At 40.4% G+C, this 21,120-nt stretch overlaps 1 protein-coding gene across 1 annotated transcript in view; it reads left to right on the top strand.

Moving 5' to 3' along the window:
* The window catches only part of B3GLCT (beta 3-glucosyltransferase), a 117,309-nt gene that overhangs the window by 24,455 nt on the left and 71,734 nt on the right, over window positions 1–21,120 (top strand). The window contains 2 exon segments of the mRNA XM_017865952.1: window positions 17,595–17,671; window positions 18,437–18,548. Coding sequence (XP_017721441.1) covers window positions 17,595–17,671; window positions 18,437–18,548 — 189 coding nt within the window.

The following is a 21,120-nucleotide window of genomic DNA, read 5'->3' as shown; positions in this document are numbered from 1 at the left end:
GTTTTTATTTAGACGAGAATAACTCCTCTGGCTCATTTTGCTTATTTAATATTGAGTATTTGTTGTTGAAAATTTTTTGGTCAGCTGGGTGTGGTGGCTCACTCCTGTAATCCCAGCACTGTGGGAGGCCAAGGTGGGTGGATCCATTGACGTCAGGCGTTCAAGACCAGCCTGGCCAACATGGCGAAACCCTGTCTCTACTAAAAATACGAAAATTAGCAGGGCACGGTGACGCATGCCTGTAATCCCAGCTACTCAGGAGGCTGAAGCAGAAGAATCGCTTGAACCCAGGAGGCAGAGGTTGCAGTGAGCCAAGATACAACACTGCACTCCAGCCTGGGTGACAGAGTGGTACTCTGTCTCAAAAAAAAGAAAGAAAATGTTTTGGTTAATTCCTAATGCACAAATTATCATATTCTGAATTATTTTGTGTGTGTGTGTGTGTGTGTATATATATATATATAAATTTTAGAGAACTATATAATTGTGTGGGGCAACTGTGGATTTGTCACGAAGTATGATAAAAGCAAGTAGAAGAAATAACTTTTTAAAGGCAAGGCTTAAAATAGAGATAATTAACGTTCAAAATTTTGGTAACAAGTTCTAAGGCAATTTTCATGTTGGAATAACATTTTCATTAATCTTAGTGCAGTGCTTCCTCTATGAGTCTGTTAATCTGCTTTTTTAATTGGATGTCATTAATTTAACTTTTGATTTGATTTATAATGTAATATTCCAGAAGGATTATGGAGAGAAAAATCTACTCATGTAGGTACATTTTAATAACATTTAAAATAGGCATGAACAGAATATAAAGCTGCTCTGAAGAATGCTGGAGGTTTGGAGTGAGGGAGGATCTACCTTATGCTGCCCTATAGGTCCTTTCCTTCTTTAGCTAAGTAAGTCCATCAAGACCTCTGCACCATGTTGTGATGGCCTTCAAGACCGAAGTGCTCGCCTGTAGATAAATGCTATCCCTTTGTTCTCCCAGGAAAGAACTCTTTGACAAGAGACATATGTGCCTGACAGATTGCTTTCTTTCTCTTCATGGGTACTGGAAAATAAAGGGTCAGAAATGTCAGTGGAAACATAAATAGCCTTAACAGTATTCAAGGCAAGGGACTGCTGGGAATAGGGTTTATTATGCTTAATCTCTAAATGCTTTATATATAAACTGTATCGAACTGTCCTGTGTCCCTGCAAGGCCAGGTTCTCTGGGCTGCTCTGCTTGAAACATCATGCTTTCTCAAGGGAGAGGAAAGTAATACATGCTATAGATAGATTGTTTTTCAGCAGTCAGAGATAGGAGCAGCTTGATAAGTTAAAAATTTTTCTTTTTTGGCTGGGCACGGTGGCTTATGCCTATAATCCCAGCACTTTGGGAGGCCGAGGTGGGTGGATCATGGGTCGAGAGATCGAGACCATCCTGGCCAACATGGTGAAACCCTGTCTCTACTAGAAATATAAAAATTAGCTGGGTGTGGTGGTGTGCGCCTGTAGTCCCAGCTACTCAGGAGACTGAGGCAGGAGAATCACTTGAACCCAGGAAACAGAGGTTGCAGTGAACTGAGATAGCACCACTGCACCTCCAGCCTGGTGACAGAGCAAGATTCTGTCTCCAAAAAAAAAAAAAAAAAATTTTTTTTTTTCTTTTTTTTGGAAATCTAACTTTTGGAGATTTTCTCCTACTAAACCTTCATGGATTGTATTAGAGAGGCAGACATGCAGCAACCTTGACTGGCTGGCCTCTTCCGTCTGCTCTGCTGGAGGCACTAGTGGGATAGCCAAGTGCAGGCTGCTGCAGGGAGGAGGAGGAGCCGGAAGCCCAGCTAATCCATCCCTCAGGTGGGTCCAGGGAAGCTCTAACTGGATTTTGCTCAGTCAGACCTTGGCAGTTACCCCAAACTGTGTGATCAGTGATGACATCAGAACCACAGTTAGGCATCCCTTGTTCATATGAATTAAGAGCACACTTTTCCCTATGTCACCTGCATGTGCTGCTGCTCCCAGCAATACCTTCCGTTTTGCAGATACAGATTTGTGTTTTTTAGATTATGTATCTTCCCCAGCAGTCCTTGACATTGATATGGATAGCGACGCCCCTTGCCATCCAAGCCTAGTTGATTGCATATGCCCCTATACTTCCTTTACTGTTCATCTACTCTTACTTTATTTTTGGCCAATTTTATTTCTGTGCAAATGGATATTCATTGCTGGCTCTCTACCTGTCTTTCCGCTTCTGTTCTTCTGGGAAGAGTAGTTTTCAGAGGACCTTCGAGCAGGGCAGTGTTCCTGGGACTTGGTTTACAGCGGGGATAAGGCATGTGGGTATGTTTTGGTGGGAAGCAATAGAAATTATAAAATATTCCTTCTTCTCCTCTTCCCCTTAGGAAAAATGAGAGTTGGCAGTGTGCTGCTGGGGGCTGGGTATGCCTGCTTCTTTGAGAGGCTCCGGGGCTCTGCAAAGGATAGGGCCCAGGTACAAGAGCACTGAATGCTTAAAACTGGCTCTAGGCTCTGGGGAGAATGGTTAGACATTCCTGTGTAAGCTGAACTTGGCAGTTGTATATAGGAATGGAGAATGTGTGTTGTAGTTCTCTTTGGAGTCTGTCAGGGTTGAGGCAAGACGGTAGGCAGCTGAGCAGGTGTGGATCCAGCAGAGCAGAAGGAACCTCCATTGCTTGTTACCTTGTGCCAAAATAGTTGCACCAGAGCTTATTAACTGAAGTCCCTGTCTCTGAATCCCAGCTTCATCTCCTACCGCTCACCCCCTGGTGCTTTATTTGCCAGTAACTTCAAACTTTATATGGTTCTAGGATCACTTGCCATATTAGTGCATCCTTGCATTGCTATAAAGAAATACTTGAGACTGGGCCATTTATAAAGAAAAGAGGTTCAATTGGCTCATGGTTCCATAGGCTGTACAGGAGACATGACAGCTTCCGGGGAGGCCGCAGGAAACTTTCAATCATGGCACACAAGGTGAAGGGGAAGCAGGCACATCTTATGTGGCTGGAGCAGGAGGGAGAGAGAGGGGAGGTGCTACATACTTTTAAGCAACCACATCTCTCAATAATTCACTTTCCTCATGACAACACCAAGGGGGATGATGTTAAACCATGAGAAACTGCCCCCATGATCCAGTCACCTCCCTCCAGGCCCTGCTTCCAACGTTGGGGATTACAATTCCACATGAGATTTGGGTGGGGACACAGATTCAGACCGTATCACCTGCTATGCCCCTTGGCTTTGTATGTTGTAGATCCCATCTTCTTGTCTAGTTTATGTATCCCCATAAAGGTTTTCTGTGCACCATCTTGACCCGCCGTGCTAAGCTACTTCTTTTTTGGTTCCACTTTTGTATCTTGGACAAACTTCTATTGTATACTTTTCATTGTGTATTATTTGTTACCTGTCTCTTTTACAAATTTTGAGAGCAGAGAATAGACTATGTTTTCTGAGTTGATTCTTCAGAACCAAGCATTGAATCCTTGAAATTCATGATCTTTTCTTTCCCAGAGTTACTTTCTTCTCTACTGTAATAGAAGTTTCCTTGTACTTCTCCTACATACAGTGTGGACCTTCAGCCATACGTACACAAGCGTGCACACACATGCTGTATTAAATCATAAGTTCTTCGAAGGCAAACACTTCTTTGGATCCTTCCATAACACCTTGAACATAGTAGGTATTCAGCATATGGCAACTGAATTGACTCTAAGAAATTTATCAAATGAAAATGAAAATTTAAGTAACTTATGTATTTTATTCCTATTAACTCTTAAATGGATAATGGCCAACCTCCCTCTTATTAAATATAGTAGCTATTTACTTCTCTCAGTGAAACCACAGAGTTTAGGAATAAGAGTAGAAAAAAAATTAGGTATGAGGTGGTGCTAGAAAAATATGATCTTATGAATAATTAAATCTTGTGGAGATAATATGAAAAAGAACCAGAAGATACACTTGACTACTTTAACACAGACAACATAACAGTGACTTAAAGAAGATGGAAATCCTTCAGTATTGAAACAAAATTGAAAAAAAAAGAAGATGTGGAAGATGTGCTTCTCCCCACCCAACAGTCCAGTCGCTGGGGGCCTGGGGAGGCAGCTCTGCTCCAGGTTCCTCTGTCCTGTTACTTGGATGAAGTGTCTTGTCCTGCTTGGTTGAAGCTGACCTATGTTCTGCATTCCAGTGTGTGGAAGCCCAGCTGCTTCCTTTTAAGGATTTTGTACCTTGCAATTGTATATGTTGTGTCCTTTTATGTACCTATGTCCAGGATATATCATGTGGGTTACCCCTGGGCTGGGAAGTGTAATGTCTGGTTGGGTGGTCCTGGATTCAGCTAGAACTCAAGGGGTTCTAATCTTTAGATGGGAAAGGGAGCATGGATACAGAGGGACAATCAATGTCTCTGCCAAAGTCAGGATTTTGTTTCCATATCAAGGACTCATTTAGTCTGCGGAATTTATTTATGAACCTGTCATTCATTCTTTTCCTATTTGAAGACATACTGTGGGCAAAGTACTGGGGACACAAAGATCAACAAGACATAGTCTTGGTACTTGAAGAATATACAGTCCCAGAGAGGAGAAGGGCCATCAGCAGGCAGTTTTTCTTTTTTTTCTTTTTGCTCTGTCACCCAGGCTGGAGTGCAGTGGTGTGATCTCAGCTCACTGCAAACTCTTCCTCCTGGGTTCACACCATTCTCCTGCCTCAGCCTCCCGAGTAACTGGGACTACAGGCACCCGCTACCATGCCTGGCTAATTTTTTTTTTTTTTTTTGGTATTTTTAGTAGAGACAGGGTTTCACTGTGTTAGCCAGGATGGTCTTGATCTCCTGACCTCGTGATCCACCCACCTTGGCCTCCCAAAGTGCTGGGATTACAGGCATGAGCCACCGTGCCCGGCCAACCAGGCAGTTTTCAAGCAAGGTGGAAGGGCAGTGATAGAAGGGTATACGTGGAACACAGAGGAGGGCCCCTACCATGGTGAGGTGGGGCAGGGGAGCCGAGGAGGGAATGTGATGCTCAAGGAGGGATTTCTGAAAGTGCTGAGCCTGGAACTGAGCCTACCTATTAGGCACTAGCTAGGTTGAGGCTGAGGTGGGAGGGGAGGGCTTTCTGGGTAAGGAGGACAGCAGGTAAGGTGGCCAGGTGAGAGGCGGGAGTACAGGTGTGTGCGCCCTAATGCTGTCCTGGGGCCAGCGGATGGGGGGTGGCAGTGTGGGCCACAGGCCTGGAAAGTCAGGAGGGAGCATGGTCACATAGAATTGTATATCCTCTGGGGAGCCAGACTTTTCTGGGGGCTTCTGTGAGGGCTCTCCTGGTATTCTGAGGTGTATCTCTTTGGTATACAAGGTGGTTAGTGTCTCTCATCTGTGGCAATACATGTAGCAGTGACCCTCATCGCTATTATAATTAAAAGTGCCCCTTGGTTGAGGATTACTACCAGGGAGTGCCGTTAGGGAGTAGACCTGGTAGAGTTTGTGTTTCAAAACCGTCCTCTCTGGTGGCCTTAGGGAGAATGGCATTAAGAGAGCCAGAACTGGATGAGGAACCTCATTCTAAGGCCGTGGGACTAGTCTTGGACCATGCTGCTCAGGACGGGGTGCAGACTGCTGTGTGCCTTCCACCACAGCAGTTTGAGAAGCCCTGGGCTGGGGACAGGGCCCTGGATCTGGCCGGGGGTGGCGTAGGGGTGCTGCAGGGCCAGAATGGTGGGAGATGGACCCAGGCTGGAGAGAATGTCAGGGACGCTCCCAGCTGGGACTCAGATGAGGTGGGGCTGCTGAGTGAGACTGAAGAAAGATTCTCCGGTTTAGAGGGTGATGATGACTTCAGGTGTCATATCTGAAGTGAGGGTGTGAGCAGCTGGAGGCCGGATATTTGTTTTACGCTCAGGAGAAAGATTTGGCCAGAAGATGGTAGATTTGAGAGTCAGCAACATACATAGGTAGTGGCTGGAAGCTTGAAGGTGCTGCTTCCAGGGGAAACCATGGGCCCTGGGGGACGACCAGTGTCTAGGGGCTGGGCAGAGTCAGCAGACTGAAGGGCCATACGGAGGGATACAGAGAGGAGGGGCGGTTTGGGATGCTGGGGACCTGAGGACCGGCCCGTCAAATCACCATCAGTAATGCGACATTCTCCGGAGAGGCCTCAGAGAGACCAGTCTCAGACTGCCTGACTAATCGGGATGGCGGCCTGTGCACCGACCTCAGGATGCATCCCACTCAGTGTGCTTTGTTGTTGCTGGCACTGCCGCTGTTGTTATTTGTTTTTAATTGTGATAAAAAACACATAAAATTTACATCTTAAGTGTACAACTCAGCAGTGTTAAGTGGAATCATGTTGTGCAACAGATCTCCAGAACTTTTTTATCTTGTGAAACTAAAATCTGTACCCATTGAACAACATTCAGTGCTCCCCATTCCTCCCTCCCCCAGCCCCTGGCTACCACCATTCTATTTGCTGTTTCTGTGAATTTGATTTTTCCAGATCTCTCAAAGAGTGGAGTCATAGGGTATTTGTCCTTTTGTGACTGGCTTCTGTCACTTACTAATGCCTTCAAGGTTTATGACAGACTCTGTGTTGTTGTAGGTAACCTCAGTCCACTGTGATGGACATTTTCATCTGTAAGCACCTATTTCCTTGGATGCTCATTTGGCATTTCACGTATGCATCCCCAAGGTGTACTGTGTCCTTCCGTGTATCTGTTCTGCCTTCAGACTCCAGAGGGAGGTGGGACCTGTTCCCTACTCCTCTTTGCATCCCCCATAGCATGTAGTGGATTGCCAGACACACACAGCATTAGAAACTGTATTTCCATTGATTCGTTGTCCTTAGCTTTTGAAGCTTAGGAAATAGCTACATTTCTTTAAAGTATTTGACTTTTTAGTGCTTTATTCTCTGCATCTATTTAGCTTTATAACACTTATACTTAGTTTTTATTGTCCTTTATTTGCAATTTTCTGTTTAGGCAACCTGTTGAATAGGGGACTTAGATTGCCACTAGGTGGCAACATTGGTTTTACATTTAAAGGCACGTAATTAACCAATATCGTTAAGCAATGCACCCCCCTCACCCCCAGCATTTAATTTCTGTGATAGTAAGTAGAGCCTAGACTAAAGCAATAAGGAAGCTTCCCTTTAATTATAAGATAGTCTGTTATTGTTGTGAAATTTTTTGTTTGGATGAAGCCAGCTAAGAGCACCGAAGTAGGTATGACAAAACTTTAATTTGCTCACAAGATCCAGAGTGAGCTTTAGAGCTTAAGTAATTTCATTTTTGGATTAACAAGTCTTTTGGAAGTTGAACTGTCCGGAAAGATTTTAGGGTTTGCAATTATACTTGATTCTGGATCATTTTTTCTTTTAACAGAGTTTTTTTTATGGCACATGTGTGATTAAAAGTTGACCTTATTCCATGAATAGCACTCTAGAGATCCATGAATGGGGCCAAGTGCTGTGGTTCACGCTTGTAATCCCAGCACCTTGGGAGGCCAAGGCGAGCGGATCACCTGAGGACTGGAGTTCAAGACCAGCCTGGCCAACATGGTGAAACACTGTCTATACAAAAATACAAAAATTAGCTGGTCATGGTGGCAGACTTCTGTAATCGCAGCTACTCTGGAGGCAGAGGCAGGAGAGTTGCTTGGACCCAGGAGGCGGAGCTTGCAGTGACCTGAGATCGTACCACTGCACTCCAGCCTGGGCAACAGAGCGAGACTCCGTCTCAAAAAAAAAAAAAAAAAAAATTCCAAGAACAAGAATGGCTGACAGCTAACATAGGGTCTGTAGACAATACTTAGGGGGCAATGATGAGATAACTTGACCTGGAACTAAATGAAAATAGAGAAATAAGATCAAATTCTGAGAATTAAATGCTGAAATTCACAAAGCATAGGGAGGCAAAATCACTTTAAAGAGGCAGGAGGGCTCCTTAGTTAAAACCTAGGTGGAGGCTGTTTTTTTTGTTTTTTGTTTTTTGTTTTTTGTTTTTTTTTTTGAGATGGAGTTTTGCTCCTGTTTCCCAGGCTGTAGTGCAGTGGTGCGATCTCAGCTCACTGCAACCTCTGCCTTCTGGGTTCAAGTGATTCTCCTGCCTCAGCCTCCAGAGTAGCTGGAGTTACAGGTGCCTGCTACCTTGCCTGGCTGATTTTTTGTATTTTTAGTAGATACAGGGTTTTACTGTGTTGGCCAGGCTGCTCTCAAACTCCTGACCTCAGCTGACCCACCTGCCTTGGCCTCCCAAAGTGCTGAGATTACAGGTGTGAGCCACCGCACCCCGTCTGCTGGAGGCTGTTTTAAGAAATGGACATGCTCAAGAAAGAACTGGTGACTCTGTCAGCTATGGGAGCTGAGAAAGGGAAAAACTAAGAGGCAGAAGTTGTCGGTGTCCCAATGCTGTTGTGGGAGCAGGAGCAGGCTGGCTCCTCAAAGGGGTGCCTCAGCAGCTTGGTGTGGCAGGTATGCAGTGTGCCTATAAGGGACAGGATGTCACCTGGAAGCTGTGTCTGTAAGGGACCCTCATGTCACCTGGGACCCCAACTATGAAGCATGAAGGTTGCAATTTTGGTTTCTTCATCAATTTGCCCACCATGAACGTTCATAAAAGTTGCTTCGTGAGGCAGAAGTCAGCAGTAAGTTTTATCATTTGAATATTTATCTGATAGCTCAAAATATATATTCCTCCCACAATACCAGATGTCTAGAACTGCTGTTTAGTCATTACTCTGTCAGATTGCACTTGACTACAAAGTCTGCCAAAAAATTAAGGTGCAAAAATTTAATGATTTCTGTGATTATGCATCTGTTTCCAGCTATTCTCTTTGCTTAGGCAAGTCATTACCTATACCTGTTTTACCTCAAGATGCTAAAATGCAGCCTTATTAAAACACAAACATTTTCATCATTACAGCATGAATATAAAAAGAAAGAGCCTAAATTAGCTTTTTATCTGACATTTAATACTGTACGTGGAGTCGTTAGTAGAAGAGTTAAACTGTTTCCCTTGTTTTCTACAACAAGGGTCATTGTAAGTAGTCATTTCCATCTCCAATTTTGAAGCTTATCATGCAGTTATAATGGTGCTGAAGTTGATAATTATATGTTCTTTCCAATCGATAACTCAGCTGACTTTATCAGGTTCTGTTCTATGTGCAGAGTATCATTCTAGGCTGCTCTGGCACAAAGGATTAGAAAGGAATTTAGTAGAACTCGTATTCTCGTTTTTATAAGGTAGATGGTAACTATTTCATAGTGTAAATGAGTGTATCATTAAGCAGAAATTCTAAGTACAGAATCAGTGTTTTAAAGGATCTACTCAGTAGGCCAGACGCACCTGTAGTCCCACCTACACAGGAGGCTGAGGCAGGAGGATTGCTTGAACCTAAGAGTTTGAGACCACCTTGGGCAACATAGCAAGACCCCATCTCAAAAGAAAAAAAAAAAATTGACTAAACAAGTATTAATTGGGCATCGATGGTTATATTAGTCATTTTTGAATACAGAAAGGCATCTGTAGAAAACACATGGGGGCCTTGAGAATGACGATATGTCTTTGAAGCTGTATAGCAATATGTAAAAAGTTTTCAGTTGACCCTGTGCTAATTGTGCATGTGAAGCCTGAGAGGAGAATGAGGGAAGACTTTTGTGAAATCACGTAGGAAAGACAGGGAAAATTAGCTGGAGGGCATAGGTTTAGAACATAGTTCTGGAAGATGAAGACATGAATTGCCAGAAGGTCTACTTTTGGGATGCCAAGTAGGAACTGGAATTTGTAAGGGAACAGTTTGTGGGATGAGTAAAGTGTGTATTGGGAGTGGAATGTGATCTTTGTAGATTGCAGCGAATGGAAAGGAGGGTTGGTGAGAGTGGGGATGTGGCTGATGACTATGGCTTCCTAAATGCAGATCTGCACATAGAAGACTGCAGAGTTTGAAGAAGAGCTGTTTTTTTCCCTGTTTTTTTCTCCCTGTGGAGGGGTAATATGAAGTGATCAAGATTGACTATTTAAAGAGTTATGCGAGCAAAAAGCAAAGTGGAGGTGAGGCAAACAGATACCCATAGGGAGAGTTTGTGCAATGATCTAATAAATCACCTGCTTGAATTTATTTTGTTCAGATGCCTATTATGTGCACAGCGTCTGTGTCAATTATGATTTGACTTCTTTTTTTAACTTAACATTCCTTCTTGAGTGGATATTTGTGTAAAAATTCTTACATTAAATATTTTGTTTGTTACATGAAACAGGAGAGCAAACAGCTCAGGCTCTAGAGATGATGCTGTTAAGTGTCTTGAATTTATGTTGTGGTGGCAAAGCTGTCACCGGAGTGTTTTTTTTTTTTCCTTCTGGTTCCTGGGGTCTAGCCACCAAGGGGATCCCATGCGGAGATAATCTTTCCTGTAGTTTCAAAAGCATATTAACACCTGTCTAAAACCATTATTGTTCTCCAAAGGAACTTTATGTAAGATTAAATTGGAAACAATGAAGGAGAGAAGATAAAGCATAATTGCATTGCTTTCAGTAGGTTCTAGTAAAGCAGGGATCCGGGCACCGTTTGAAGACACTAAAGTAGGAACTCAGCACAAGGCCACGGTCATGCTTGCCCAGGGAATCACTTTGGATGGGGAGCAGAGAAGTCAGCCGCTGTAGAAGGAATATTTGGGGAGAAGGGTAGGACAGTGTTTAGAATTAAGGCAGGAGCTGAGAAATAGCCAGAACCAGAGATAAATTATGGTTCCAGGCAAGGCAACCTGCAAATACCACCCTGCTCTCCTGACCAAAAAAAAAAAAAAATCAGAAGTCAGGATGCTTAAAAGGGTTTCATTATTGGGGCAGAGGTTGGAGGGGTCAGAGGTTGGATTACATTTTCTGCATTAGACCAAATGGAGCTAACCTAGCTGCTTAGAGACCTCTACACTCTCCACCCCGAACTATATAGCTTTTGAAGAGAACTGACACTTCTAATTTTGTAGCCTTTTGTGGTGAGACTATAAACCCTTTATTTAAAACCTGGCATAATCTCAACCTTACCTTTTTTTTTTTCTGCTGTTCGCAGAAAGTTTTGGAAATCACTGTTTTTCTTGAGAAGAGTTAGGCCCTTGCTTCATTAGTTTTTGTTGTTGTTGTTTAAAAAAAAAAACCACCTGATTTTCATTTGTTAAGCCAGAAGAGCTAGCAAAGCCTTTCGTAGATTAGTGTAAAGAAGCTTGATAAAGATGGCCTGGCGTTTTCTAATTTTAGAATTTTTTTTATTCACAGGGAGACTCTGTGAGTTACTTCATTAAAAGGTTAACTTTGAGAGTCATGAGTGATTTATTTTGCCTCAGCTTTTTGATGCTGTGTATCATTAAACTTTTCTTTTGAAGTGAAAGGAGTTGGATGCTTAATGGTTTACTAAAAGTTAGTTTTATTTTTAGAAATTGATAGGCATTAATTGTATTTTTATTTATTAAATTCGATACTTTATTACATTGCTGTTGAATGCAAATTTATCGAGCCATTCATTCAACAAATATTGATTGAATGCTTACTTTGGGCAAGGGCCTGGACAGGATGCTCCAGGAGAAAATAGAATTTTTTTTATACACATTCTCTGATTTAAGTAACACTGTCCTTTTTCACATATATAACTAGCATTCTTAGAAACATTTTTCATACATGTGTGTCTTTATATATAACTTCATGCATCACAGGAAATAGAACATTGAAACTCAAGGCCAAGTTGCTCAACAGTAGTGAAATCTTCATACTGTTTGGAAGGCTATGTCATGACCATTTGTCTCTCTTTGGCTGCCCAGCATTTGAACCCCTTCGCTTCCTGGAGAGGTCTACACCCTGTGTCTGGAGGGAGCTGGGGCTCGGCCCATTAAGGCAGACAGAGGCCAGGTGCTTGAGCTTCCCAAGCTCAGGGGAGGGTGGGCCTCCCTTCCAGCATGGCATGTTGGATGAGTATGGAACTGGAGACTCCAAGAAGAAGGTAGCTGTAGACCTCCCTCCTCTGGGTGTCTAGTGGTGATGGTGGAGGCCAATGCAAAGCCAGCACATGAAAGTGTGCAGAGGAGGTGGGGGTTCCATGAGCATGATGCCAGTGGTGTGTGATGCCCAGCATGGACGGCCTCTCCAGGGTGTAGGTCACTGTAGACTCTGCCATGCCCAGTGCCTATTGCTGGAAGTGGTACCTGTCCTCCAGGAGGCTCATTCTAGTGGGGGGAGCTGATCATTCCACTGGTTGAATTGCTGTATGAATCAGTACAAACATGGCCCCCTGAGAACATAGGCAAGGAAAGCTGTGACCCCATCTGGAAATGCCAGTAAAGGCTTTTTTATGGCATTTGTTCTAAGCCTTGAAGAAATGTAGTATGAGTTTGGTAGACTCCTGTCTTGGGCAGCTTGAGGACTGTCACTGAAGGAGGCAATACATCGTGGGTGTCACTGGAATTAGGGAATGGATGAAGGAAAGAGGATGAGCTACCCTCAGCTAAGATGATGAGTTCATTTTTGGAAAGGTGGAGTTTGAGGGATTAGTGAGACATCTAGTTTATGGGCCCAGGGTTTGGAGTAGAGAGAGTTGGAAACTACAGTAGTTATTGTAGCTTTTATTGAGCGCTCATCATCATTTTACTTAGTGCTCATATTGGTACAGTATGCTATGCTGTTTTCAAGCATCAGTTCATTGAACTCTATGAATTAGTTGCTGTTATTCTTGCCATTTTGCAGAGAGGAAACTGAGGCTTAGAGAGATTAATAAAATAGTGGAGTAAGTCCTATTCCTTAGTTCTGAGGGGATCCAAAGCTTATTCTCTCTGCCTTCCTCCTGACACGCAGGTGGGGCCATGATCCCTCGTGCAGCAGACCAGTGTTGATTGGTAAACAGTGTCCTGTTCAGTCTGTCCCTTCATATGGCTCTGTCATTATGGCTTCTATCCCTGACATTATATTGTAGATTTGTTTGCTTGTTGCCTGTCTCCCTCACGAGAACATGAGATCCAAGAGGGCAGGGACTCTGCGTGTCTTATCACAGCTGTTTACTGTATTCCTGGAACAGTACCTGGTACATAGTAGTTGCTCAAAAAATATTGCAAAATTGATGATATTGTTAATAGTCATCACATGCTTACCACATGCCAAGTGCCTGGCATGTATTAACTCACTTGCTCCCCTTTGCCGTTGTCATCTCAATACATGACAGAACGAGGTGGCAGAGCCACAACTAGGATAAGAAACTCACTCAAGTTGCTTGGCTCAGAATAGAGCCAGGATTCAGAGGAAGGAATTTGGCTCCAAAAATCAGATCCTTAAATACTGAGCTTTACAGCCTTTTGTGAGCGAATGAATTATTAGTTAAAATAGATTTGTATGAGCTATAAAATGAACTTAGTAATGCATTTCAAAGTAAATTGTTCATAAAAATAAAAATTTTAAATAATGAAGTAATATTTTTTCTTGTTAGGAAAGGACATTTAATGATTCAGACAGGTATCCAGAGAAATCTTTTGTTTTTTTTGTAATACAGTCTCAGATTCCTAGAAGGTATGTTATTATAACATCACATATAATCTGCAGGGGGCCATAAATGAATACTGGATTTCTAAAGGCTAGTAAATCTGTCTGATACATGTTGCAAATAGCATGTTACAGATCTCTATTATCCTCATAAGACATACCTACCTCTTACAGAAGAAACTGTAACAATAAACAGATGTTAATTTTTACCATGATTTATTTGTTATTCTAAAAGCTCAGTTCAGTGCCTTAGAATGATGTAATAGTTGGAATTTAGACATGCAGTTGAAATGGAATCAGTCTTAAAAGTTCAGTTTTTTAGAAGCTTTGCCTAATACTGAACCAATGTGCTGATGTTACCTTCTAATTTAGCATGTAGTCTGAATAATAAAACTGAATGAGACCATAAACCCATGTACTTCTAGGTTTAGAGGAGAAGTTAAGGACAAACGACAAATACTGGCAGATAGTCTGTTGACAAGGGGAAGACCAGCAGCATGTAGTTTAATTGTTGAATTATTTCCAGACATACAGAAAGACTAAAATGGTTCAAAACCAAATCTGCTGAATAATTAAGGTTATTTATGCTATTTTATATATTCATCTATTTTAATCCATGTTCAAATGTTAGCTTTTTCGTTCATACTATTAACAATTCTAGATATAAATCTTTAATGATTTCCCCTCCATATCAAGAGTAATGGCCCTTCTCCATTCTAAAAAATATTGTGAGAATACTCAGCTGTGATATTGGAATCAAACTCCTTTCCTAAATGAGGATGATGAATATGCATAAGAACCAACTAATGAATTAGAATGTTGGTTTTAAATTTGTTTGCTCTCAATAATTATTAGCTGCTTTAAATATGAATTCATGACTTGATAACAAATATGTTCCAAGGAAGTACTGACTGAAAGTTCACTAGGCTTTCTGTCTTCAAAGTGATTATGATACCAGTGGATGCTGATAAAGGCAGACTTTGATTCAAAGAGATAAATACAGTTGACATTAAAGTTTAAATTATTGCAATCAGCCTTTTCATTTTCTTTCCCTTTTCTGTAATTTATCCATATTTGATCATTTGTATTTTTAGCTCCTTTATGTCTGCCTGTTAGGGCATTATCTCATTATCGAGAGAATTTTGAATTACCTTTTAGGTTTGAAATAGTAGCATGATTAGGCATCATTTAGATTGACGACAGTTGTTGCATGCATGAATGCTTTACTATGTCTTTATTCCAGACAACTCTTGGTAATGTTGATGTAACATTTTATTATTTTCCCCTTGAATTTTAATTTGAAAACTGTTTTTTAGTTATTCATCCAGTTACTTATTTAAAAACCTGCTTTGAGCCAGGGCACGATGGCTCACGCCTGTAATCCCAGCACTTTGGGAAGCTGCGGCCAGTGGATCACCTGAAATCAGGAGTTCAAGACCAGCCTGGCCAACACGGTGAAACCCTGTCTCTATTAATAACACAAAAATTAGCCAGGCGTGGTGGTGCACCCCTGCAATCCCAGCTACTCAGGAGGCTGAGGCAGGAGAATCACTTGAACCTGGTAGGCAGAGGTTGCAGTGAGTCGAGATTGCGCCTGGGTGACAAGAGCGAAACTCTGTCTCCAAAAATAAAAATAAAAACTTTCTTTGAATCTAAAAATGGTATCATTTAGTGACACTACCTTTAAGGAGGTCTAAATCTTGTGATGGCGATAGAGGGAACATAAATTATTACAATCCTTAGTGGTAGGAACTGAGATAAGATCATTTGATAGAAAATTTTATTGCACCCTTTTTGATAGTTACCTTTAAGGTGCTACTACATGTAAGTGTAATATTATATCTGTTTGGGTCTCTGTGTGCATACATTTATATGTGTATATGTATGTATATGACAAGAATAAAAGCTCTTGGGCATTTTTGGGGATTAGTAGATTAAAATTTATTTACAATTAAGATGACCTGGGCTTAATCAAGAGTTAATCAAGAGCAGGTTTCTGAGTGCCAAGGTAGCACCTACTTTGTATTTTTGAGTACTCACCTTTGGAGAGTGTTATTAACAAGGCATGCTAGCTTTTGAAGTATTGTTATATGGAGATGCAGAGAGACAGATAATTTGATCTTGTGTTCACAAACTGAAGCAAATATGAAATCTAGTATATGATTTAGTAAACAAATATAATGGAGCTATGAGTGAATTTAATCTACTGATAATCCATAGAGTTTATTTCAATCTAGGATGTGATTCCTTGTTTGCACTACCTAAACCTTTCCCTCCCTCATTTTATGTTGTGGCAGAGTTATTCATAAGCTTGTCTTCTAATCTCTCCCAGGAAAGTGCCTTATAGCCTTTCTGCTGAGGTTGCTGTCTAGGTATCAAAGGAAGCCTTTTCTCAGTTAATAGCTGTCAATGTTACTTTATATATATCCTATAACTAGGAAGTATAATACTTCTTTGGAAGTAAATTTTGAGGTGCATTCATTTTCCTTCAATTTTAAAAAACTTAGCTATGTTTAATTGAAGGATTTTAAAGTGGATGTCTCATTATTATATCATCTTGACACAAATATTTTCACTTTCTGGTTCCTCTACTCTCTGTTCATTTAGGATTTTGTTTTATTCTTGGAATCATGTCTGATTTTTTTCCATTACACATAAAGACATTTCCATTGTTATAAAGTTTTCGGCATAATTTTAATTGATACATAACTCATTAGCTACTTTTATGTAAAACTTTAAAAGTATTTGCTATGTTTTCTTGTCTAGCTCACATTTGCATTTACCCATAATTCCAAAGTTTTACGCAAATAGTAACATCATTAGTTTCTTTACACATGATTTTCTGCTCTTATGTAATCCTTCATGAATATATATATTTGCTGGAATTTTTAAAATACAATGAAAATTACTGCATAATTCAGAAGTAACTGTAGGAAGGCCCTGAATTATTTATATTGGGTAACTGCTAATTCAGCCTTAAGGTTTACTCTTTCTAACATACCACATTGTTTGTCTTATTTAACCTGTGATTGCTGTTTTTTGCATTTCATATTTGTATATGGAAAATAAATGAGATTTACTTGAAATTTAATTCCAAAGATTTATATTAAAGACTATTCTCTTCTTAAATAATACATATCTGAACTTTAAGACTGCTGTGAAATCCACATCAGTGCAGTAATATTTCAGATACTTAGGTACTTCTTCTTGAATTCTTTTGTCTGTAATGGTTACTAGGAATATAGTTTTATAGCTAGTATAAAACACAGGATATAATAAAGTTTGTTGGGGGAGGAGGTTTAAGCAAATCAGATATGAAATTTTTGACTTTTGGCTTTTGTAACAACTTGAAATATAGCGAATAGTGTTTTACTTCAAAGCTAACACTCGTAGCCTTGAAAATATTGATCTCTATATATGTGTACATAATTTATGTAAGCACAGTTGTGCCTTATTTCTGACTTTTAGTTCCTCCTATGCTTATAAATTTGTCAATTCCATTATTATGCTATTCCTATTATTGCCTGAGTAATTAAGGATTATATTTCTAGACCAAAACTTTTTGTTATCAGGGTATTATAATGTGTTTAGAGAACTTTGAAAAGTAATTTTTGCACGAGGTAGATCAAATATTGTATCCTCTAGTTTAGCCAAAGGGTTTTCCTTTTCACATGTTCCGTATGTTGTATATAAAATAAAAAACTGCTTCTGTGCCTCTGAGTTATCCCTGACTATTTCCCCCAGGCTCTTCCCTTCAAGTCACCTTCACAGACTTCAGGTTGGCTCCAAGCCATGGAAGACCCTCCTTGTAGGTCTTGAGCCCTATTTGGGTGCGTGGGTGGTGCAGAGTGCAGAGGTTGTATGGATTCAGCCAAAATACTTCATTTCCAGTAGCTCCTGGAGAAAATGAGGAAAAAGAAGTGGTTTGAAGAGTACCATGTCAGGTCTCTAGAAATAGCTGCATTTGAAGCTAAGCCTTTTCTTTTTTCTTTTTTTTTTTTTTTTTTTTTTTTTTTTTTTTTTTTTTCCTTTTTTTGGAGTGATCAATTCATACTTATCTTCTTTGATCATTGTTTTTTCAGGAGCTCCCCAGTGTCCTCCTCCTTCATCAGCTGGCTAAACAAGAAGGTGCATGGACCATACTTCCATTGTTACCACAGTACGTTTGTTTCACTCACGTGTAGATGACTGACATTCCTACCTGAACACTTTTATGCCCCTAGTCGTTTTATTAAGAGGATATGGTTTTTCTCAGTCAGTAAGTGAAATAAATTTGAGTTTTACTTTTTATGATTATTACCTTAACCAGATTTCTTGATGATTGGTTCTTAATCATGAGTAGCCTTTTTTTTTTTTTTTTTTTTTTTTTTTAAGACGGAGTCTCGCTTCATCGCCAGGCTGGAGTACAGTGGCGTGATCTCGGCTTACTGCAAGCTCCGCCTCGTGGGTTCAAGCGATTCTCCTGCCTCAGCCTCCCGAGTAGCTGGGACTACAGGTGCCCGCCACCATGCCCAGTTAATTTTTGTATTTTTAGTAGAGACGACTTTTGCCATGTTGGCCAGGATGCCCTTGATCTCTTGACTTTGTGATCCGTCCGCCTTGGCCTCCCAAAGTGCTGGGATTACAGGCGTGAGGCACTGCACCCTGCCTTACATATGCTTTTTCTTAAAAGATAAAATGCTTCAAGTTGATATTTGAAAATTATCCCCTGAACTAGTGTTGTTATGGAGAGAATTAGCTTTAAGAACTCCAGCTGTTTTTTAAACCATTAGCATCTGGCTTTTCTATAAGCTGAAGAAAAATCTAGAGAAAAAAACTAGATATGCCATTCTGTGTACCCTTCATTCATTTCCTACTGATCCGTTTTAAACCTTATTAACTCATTTTACAGAAGTGATTACTGAAACTTGCTTCTTTTGGTCAGCTTTGCTGTAACATACAGCAGAAATTCATCTTGGATTTTCTTCTGTGAAGAAGAGACAAGAATACAGATTCCAAACCTCTTGGAAACCATCAGAAGATACGACCCCTCTAAGGTGAATATAACTTCAATGCGAGTTCTTATTTTGGGGGACAATGTTTCAAAGGAGATTTAATTTTGATTAAGAAGCTTTTGAATCTAATAAAAAACCACTTAGTTTAAAATTAGAATGAAACATTGTTGAATCTCTGGAATATATGTTAAATAATGCTCTTTGAAGTTTGTAGCTTATAGAGGGACAGAGCTTATGATGAGCCATTTTAAATGAAAAGAATCTGTTAACACATGTGTTAGCAATTTCAGAGAATTGAAACCTATCACTCGAAGTTCAGAAACTGCTTATCTTAGCAATAAACTTAAGTTGGCTATTTCTTCTTATTAGACAGTGACCATATATTATTTTAGATAGAAAATTGTTTTTGAGTGCCAACTGTATACTGAGTACTGTGGATGGCAGAGGCTAGAACAAAACAGACAGTGATTCTGACCATGTGGGTGGCACAGAATAGCAGGGAGAACAGACCATTAGAGAAGCAGTTATGGTTAGAAGCAAAACATCTCTAATAAGGAAGACTAGGGTGCTGTTAGAAGCATATAACAGGGGCATGGAATCTAACCTGGGAGGGTCAGGACAGGAAGTGACATTTAGTCTGAGTTCTGTGGATGGGTAGGAGTTAGCAAGAGAAAAAGAGGGTCTACCAGGCAGGGAACACTATTTGAGAAAGAATGGGGGTGGGAAGGGATGTATCTTGAACTGGAGGAACTCAGTGAAGTCCACCACAGTGAAGTCCACAAAACTTTTACGTTTTCAAATCTTATTTTTATTTTGTGCAGATTTAATAGAGCAACTGGATCTTGTTTGCCTGGAAATCCCTAGCCCTGAGCAGAGTGTTTAACACTTAGTAGGTGGTCAGTGAATATTTGTGAATGACTTTATAACCCTGTAATAATCAGTTTTGCTGCTGGGCTACGTTCTAAGGCTCGTTAGGTTTAGAGAGCTGCCTTGGAAATGTGTCAAGAGTAAATTGAGCTCATTCAGTTCTCTTTCAGAGAAAAGAAGCCCAGGTTACAACCTGATCACTTTTTGGAATTCTTTAAACTTGAGATAAGCAGAGATGGGCCCTTTCTTGTCCCAGTGGAAACCTGTCCCACCCGCCTTTGGATGCTCACTCCTGAGATGAATCAGATGTAATGAGCTCATGGGGGATAAAAGGCAAGCTTCTGGGTGCTGCTCGGTTTGTTGATGTAGATGTCAAACACTGGGCAACAGTGATCATTAGATTAATTTCTCCAATGCTGGAAAGTCTTTACTATAGTAGAAACCACTGCTTTTGATGATCTTTAAATGCTGGAAAGATCCATTACGATTTTTCTTCATGCTTTTGATTTCTGGGAAGCTTTAGATATAATTGGATGAGAAGGTCATTGGGTTAAAAAAATAATTCCTTCAAAGAGAAGAATTATGAACCTGTGTCATCCAGTCTTTTCAGATGATACTAACCAGCATCTGTGTACTTTCTGCCATGTTTTATGTAAACCATTTGTTAGGCTTTTATATTTCCTTTTGGCTTGGGAAAAACTCCCAAATCTTTTTTAGGATGTAGGAGTTTTCACCTCCTTCTAGTGTGCATTTCACCTGGAGATTATTTTTCCATTATCCATAGCTCTAATTCTGTACGGGAGATGGTGACTCACTTTGCTTTTTAATGAAAATTGGGATGATAAATTTAAAAGTTCAAAGCAAGTTCATGAAAACAAGTACAGAACAGAGGTAAAAGGAGATGTTTTCGTCCTCTTTTCAGAACTCTGCCATGTGAAAAAAGAAAAAAATCCAGAATGCTTTATTTCTTTTGAAACTAGCAGTAAGAAATGATAAAGATTATATAATGTTGAAGTTAGCTCAAACTAGTGTGATTTTTTTTCCCCCTACCATTTGAAAGGAAAAAAGTATAAAGCAAACCTGGCTTTGATATTTACACAAATAAGCTTTGAGTACATTAAAATAATTATATAATTTGTGAGGGTATAAGGTATTTTGTTTGATTCTGATTTATTTGCTTCATCTTTCAGTCATTATTACGAATGCAAATGTATACTGTCATAAAATATTTTAAATGTAAAACTTTAACTTTTATTAAAGTAATCTTTGTTAAATTGCCTTCCTCAGTGATTTCTCTAAATTTTGTATGTTGTTTGAAGTCTTCCCTTTGTAACCACAGTATGCTGTTAATATATGTGTATTTGGTGAGGTGTGTTGACTTTAAATTTATTTTATTTTATTTTATTTTTTGAGACAGAGTCTCGTCACTGTCACCCAGGCCGGAGTGCAGTGGTGCAATCTCGGCTCACTGCAACCTCCACCTCCCAGGTTCAATCACTTCTTGTGCCTCAGCCTCCCAAGTAGCTGGGATTACAGTCATGCACCAGCACACCTGAGTACTTTTTGTATTTTTAGTAAAGACGGGGTTTTGCCCTGTTGGCCAGTCTGGTCTTAAACTCCTGGTCTCAAGTGATCTGCCTGCCTCGGCCTCCCAAAGTGCTGGAATTACAGGCATGGAGCCACCACGCCTGGCCTAAATTTATTTTTAATAGAGATAATAGAGATAAATATTTAATAGAGATAATAG

The sequence above is a fragment of the Rhinopithecus bieti genome, unplaced genomic scaffold (assembly GCF_001698545.2).
Source record: "Rhinopithecus bieti isolate Rb0 unplaced genomic scaffold, ASM169854v2 scaffold_81659, whole genome shotgun sequence".
Lineage (NCBI taxonomy): Eukaryota > Metazoa > Chordata > Mammalia > Primates > Cercopithecidae > Rhinopithecus > Rhinopithecus bieti.
This window is presented reverse-complemented; position numbering and strand designations above follow the sequence as displayed.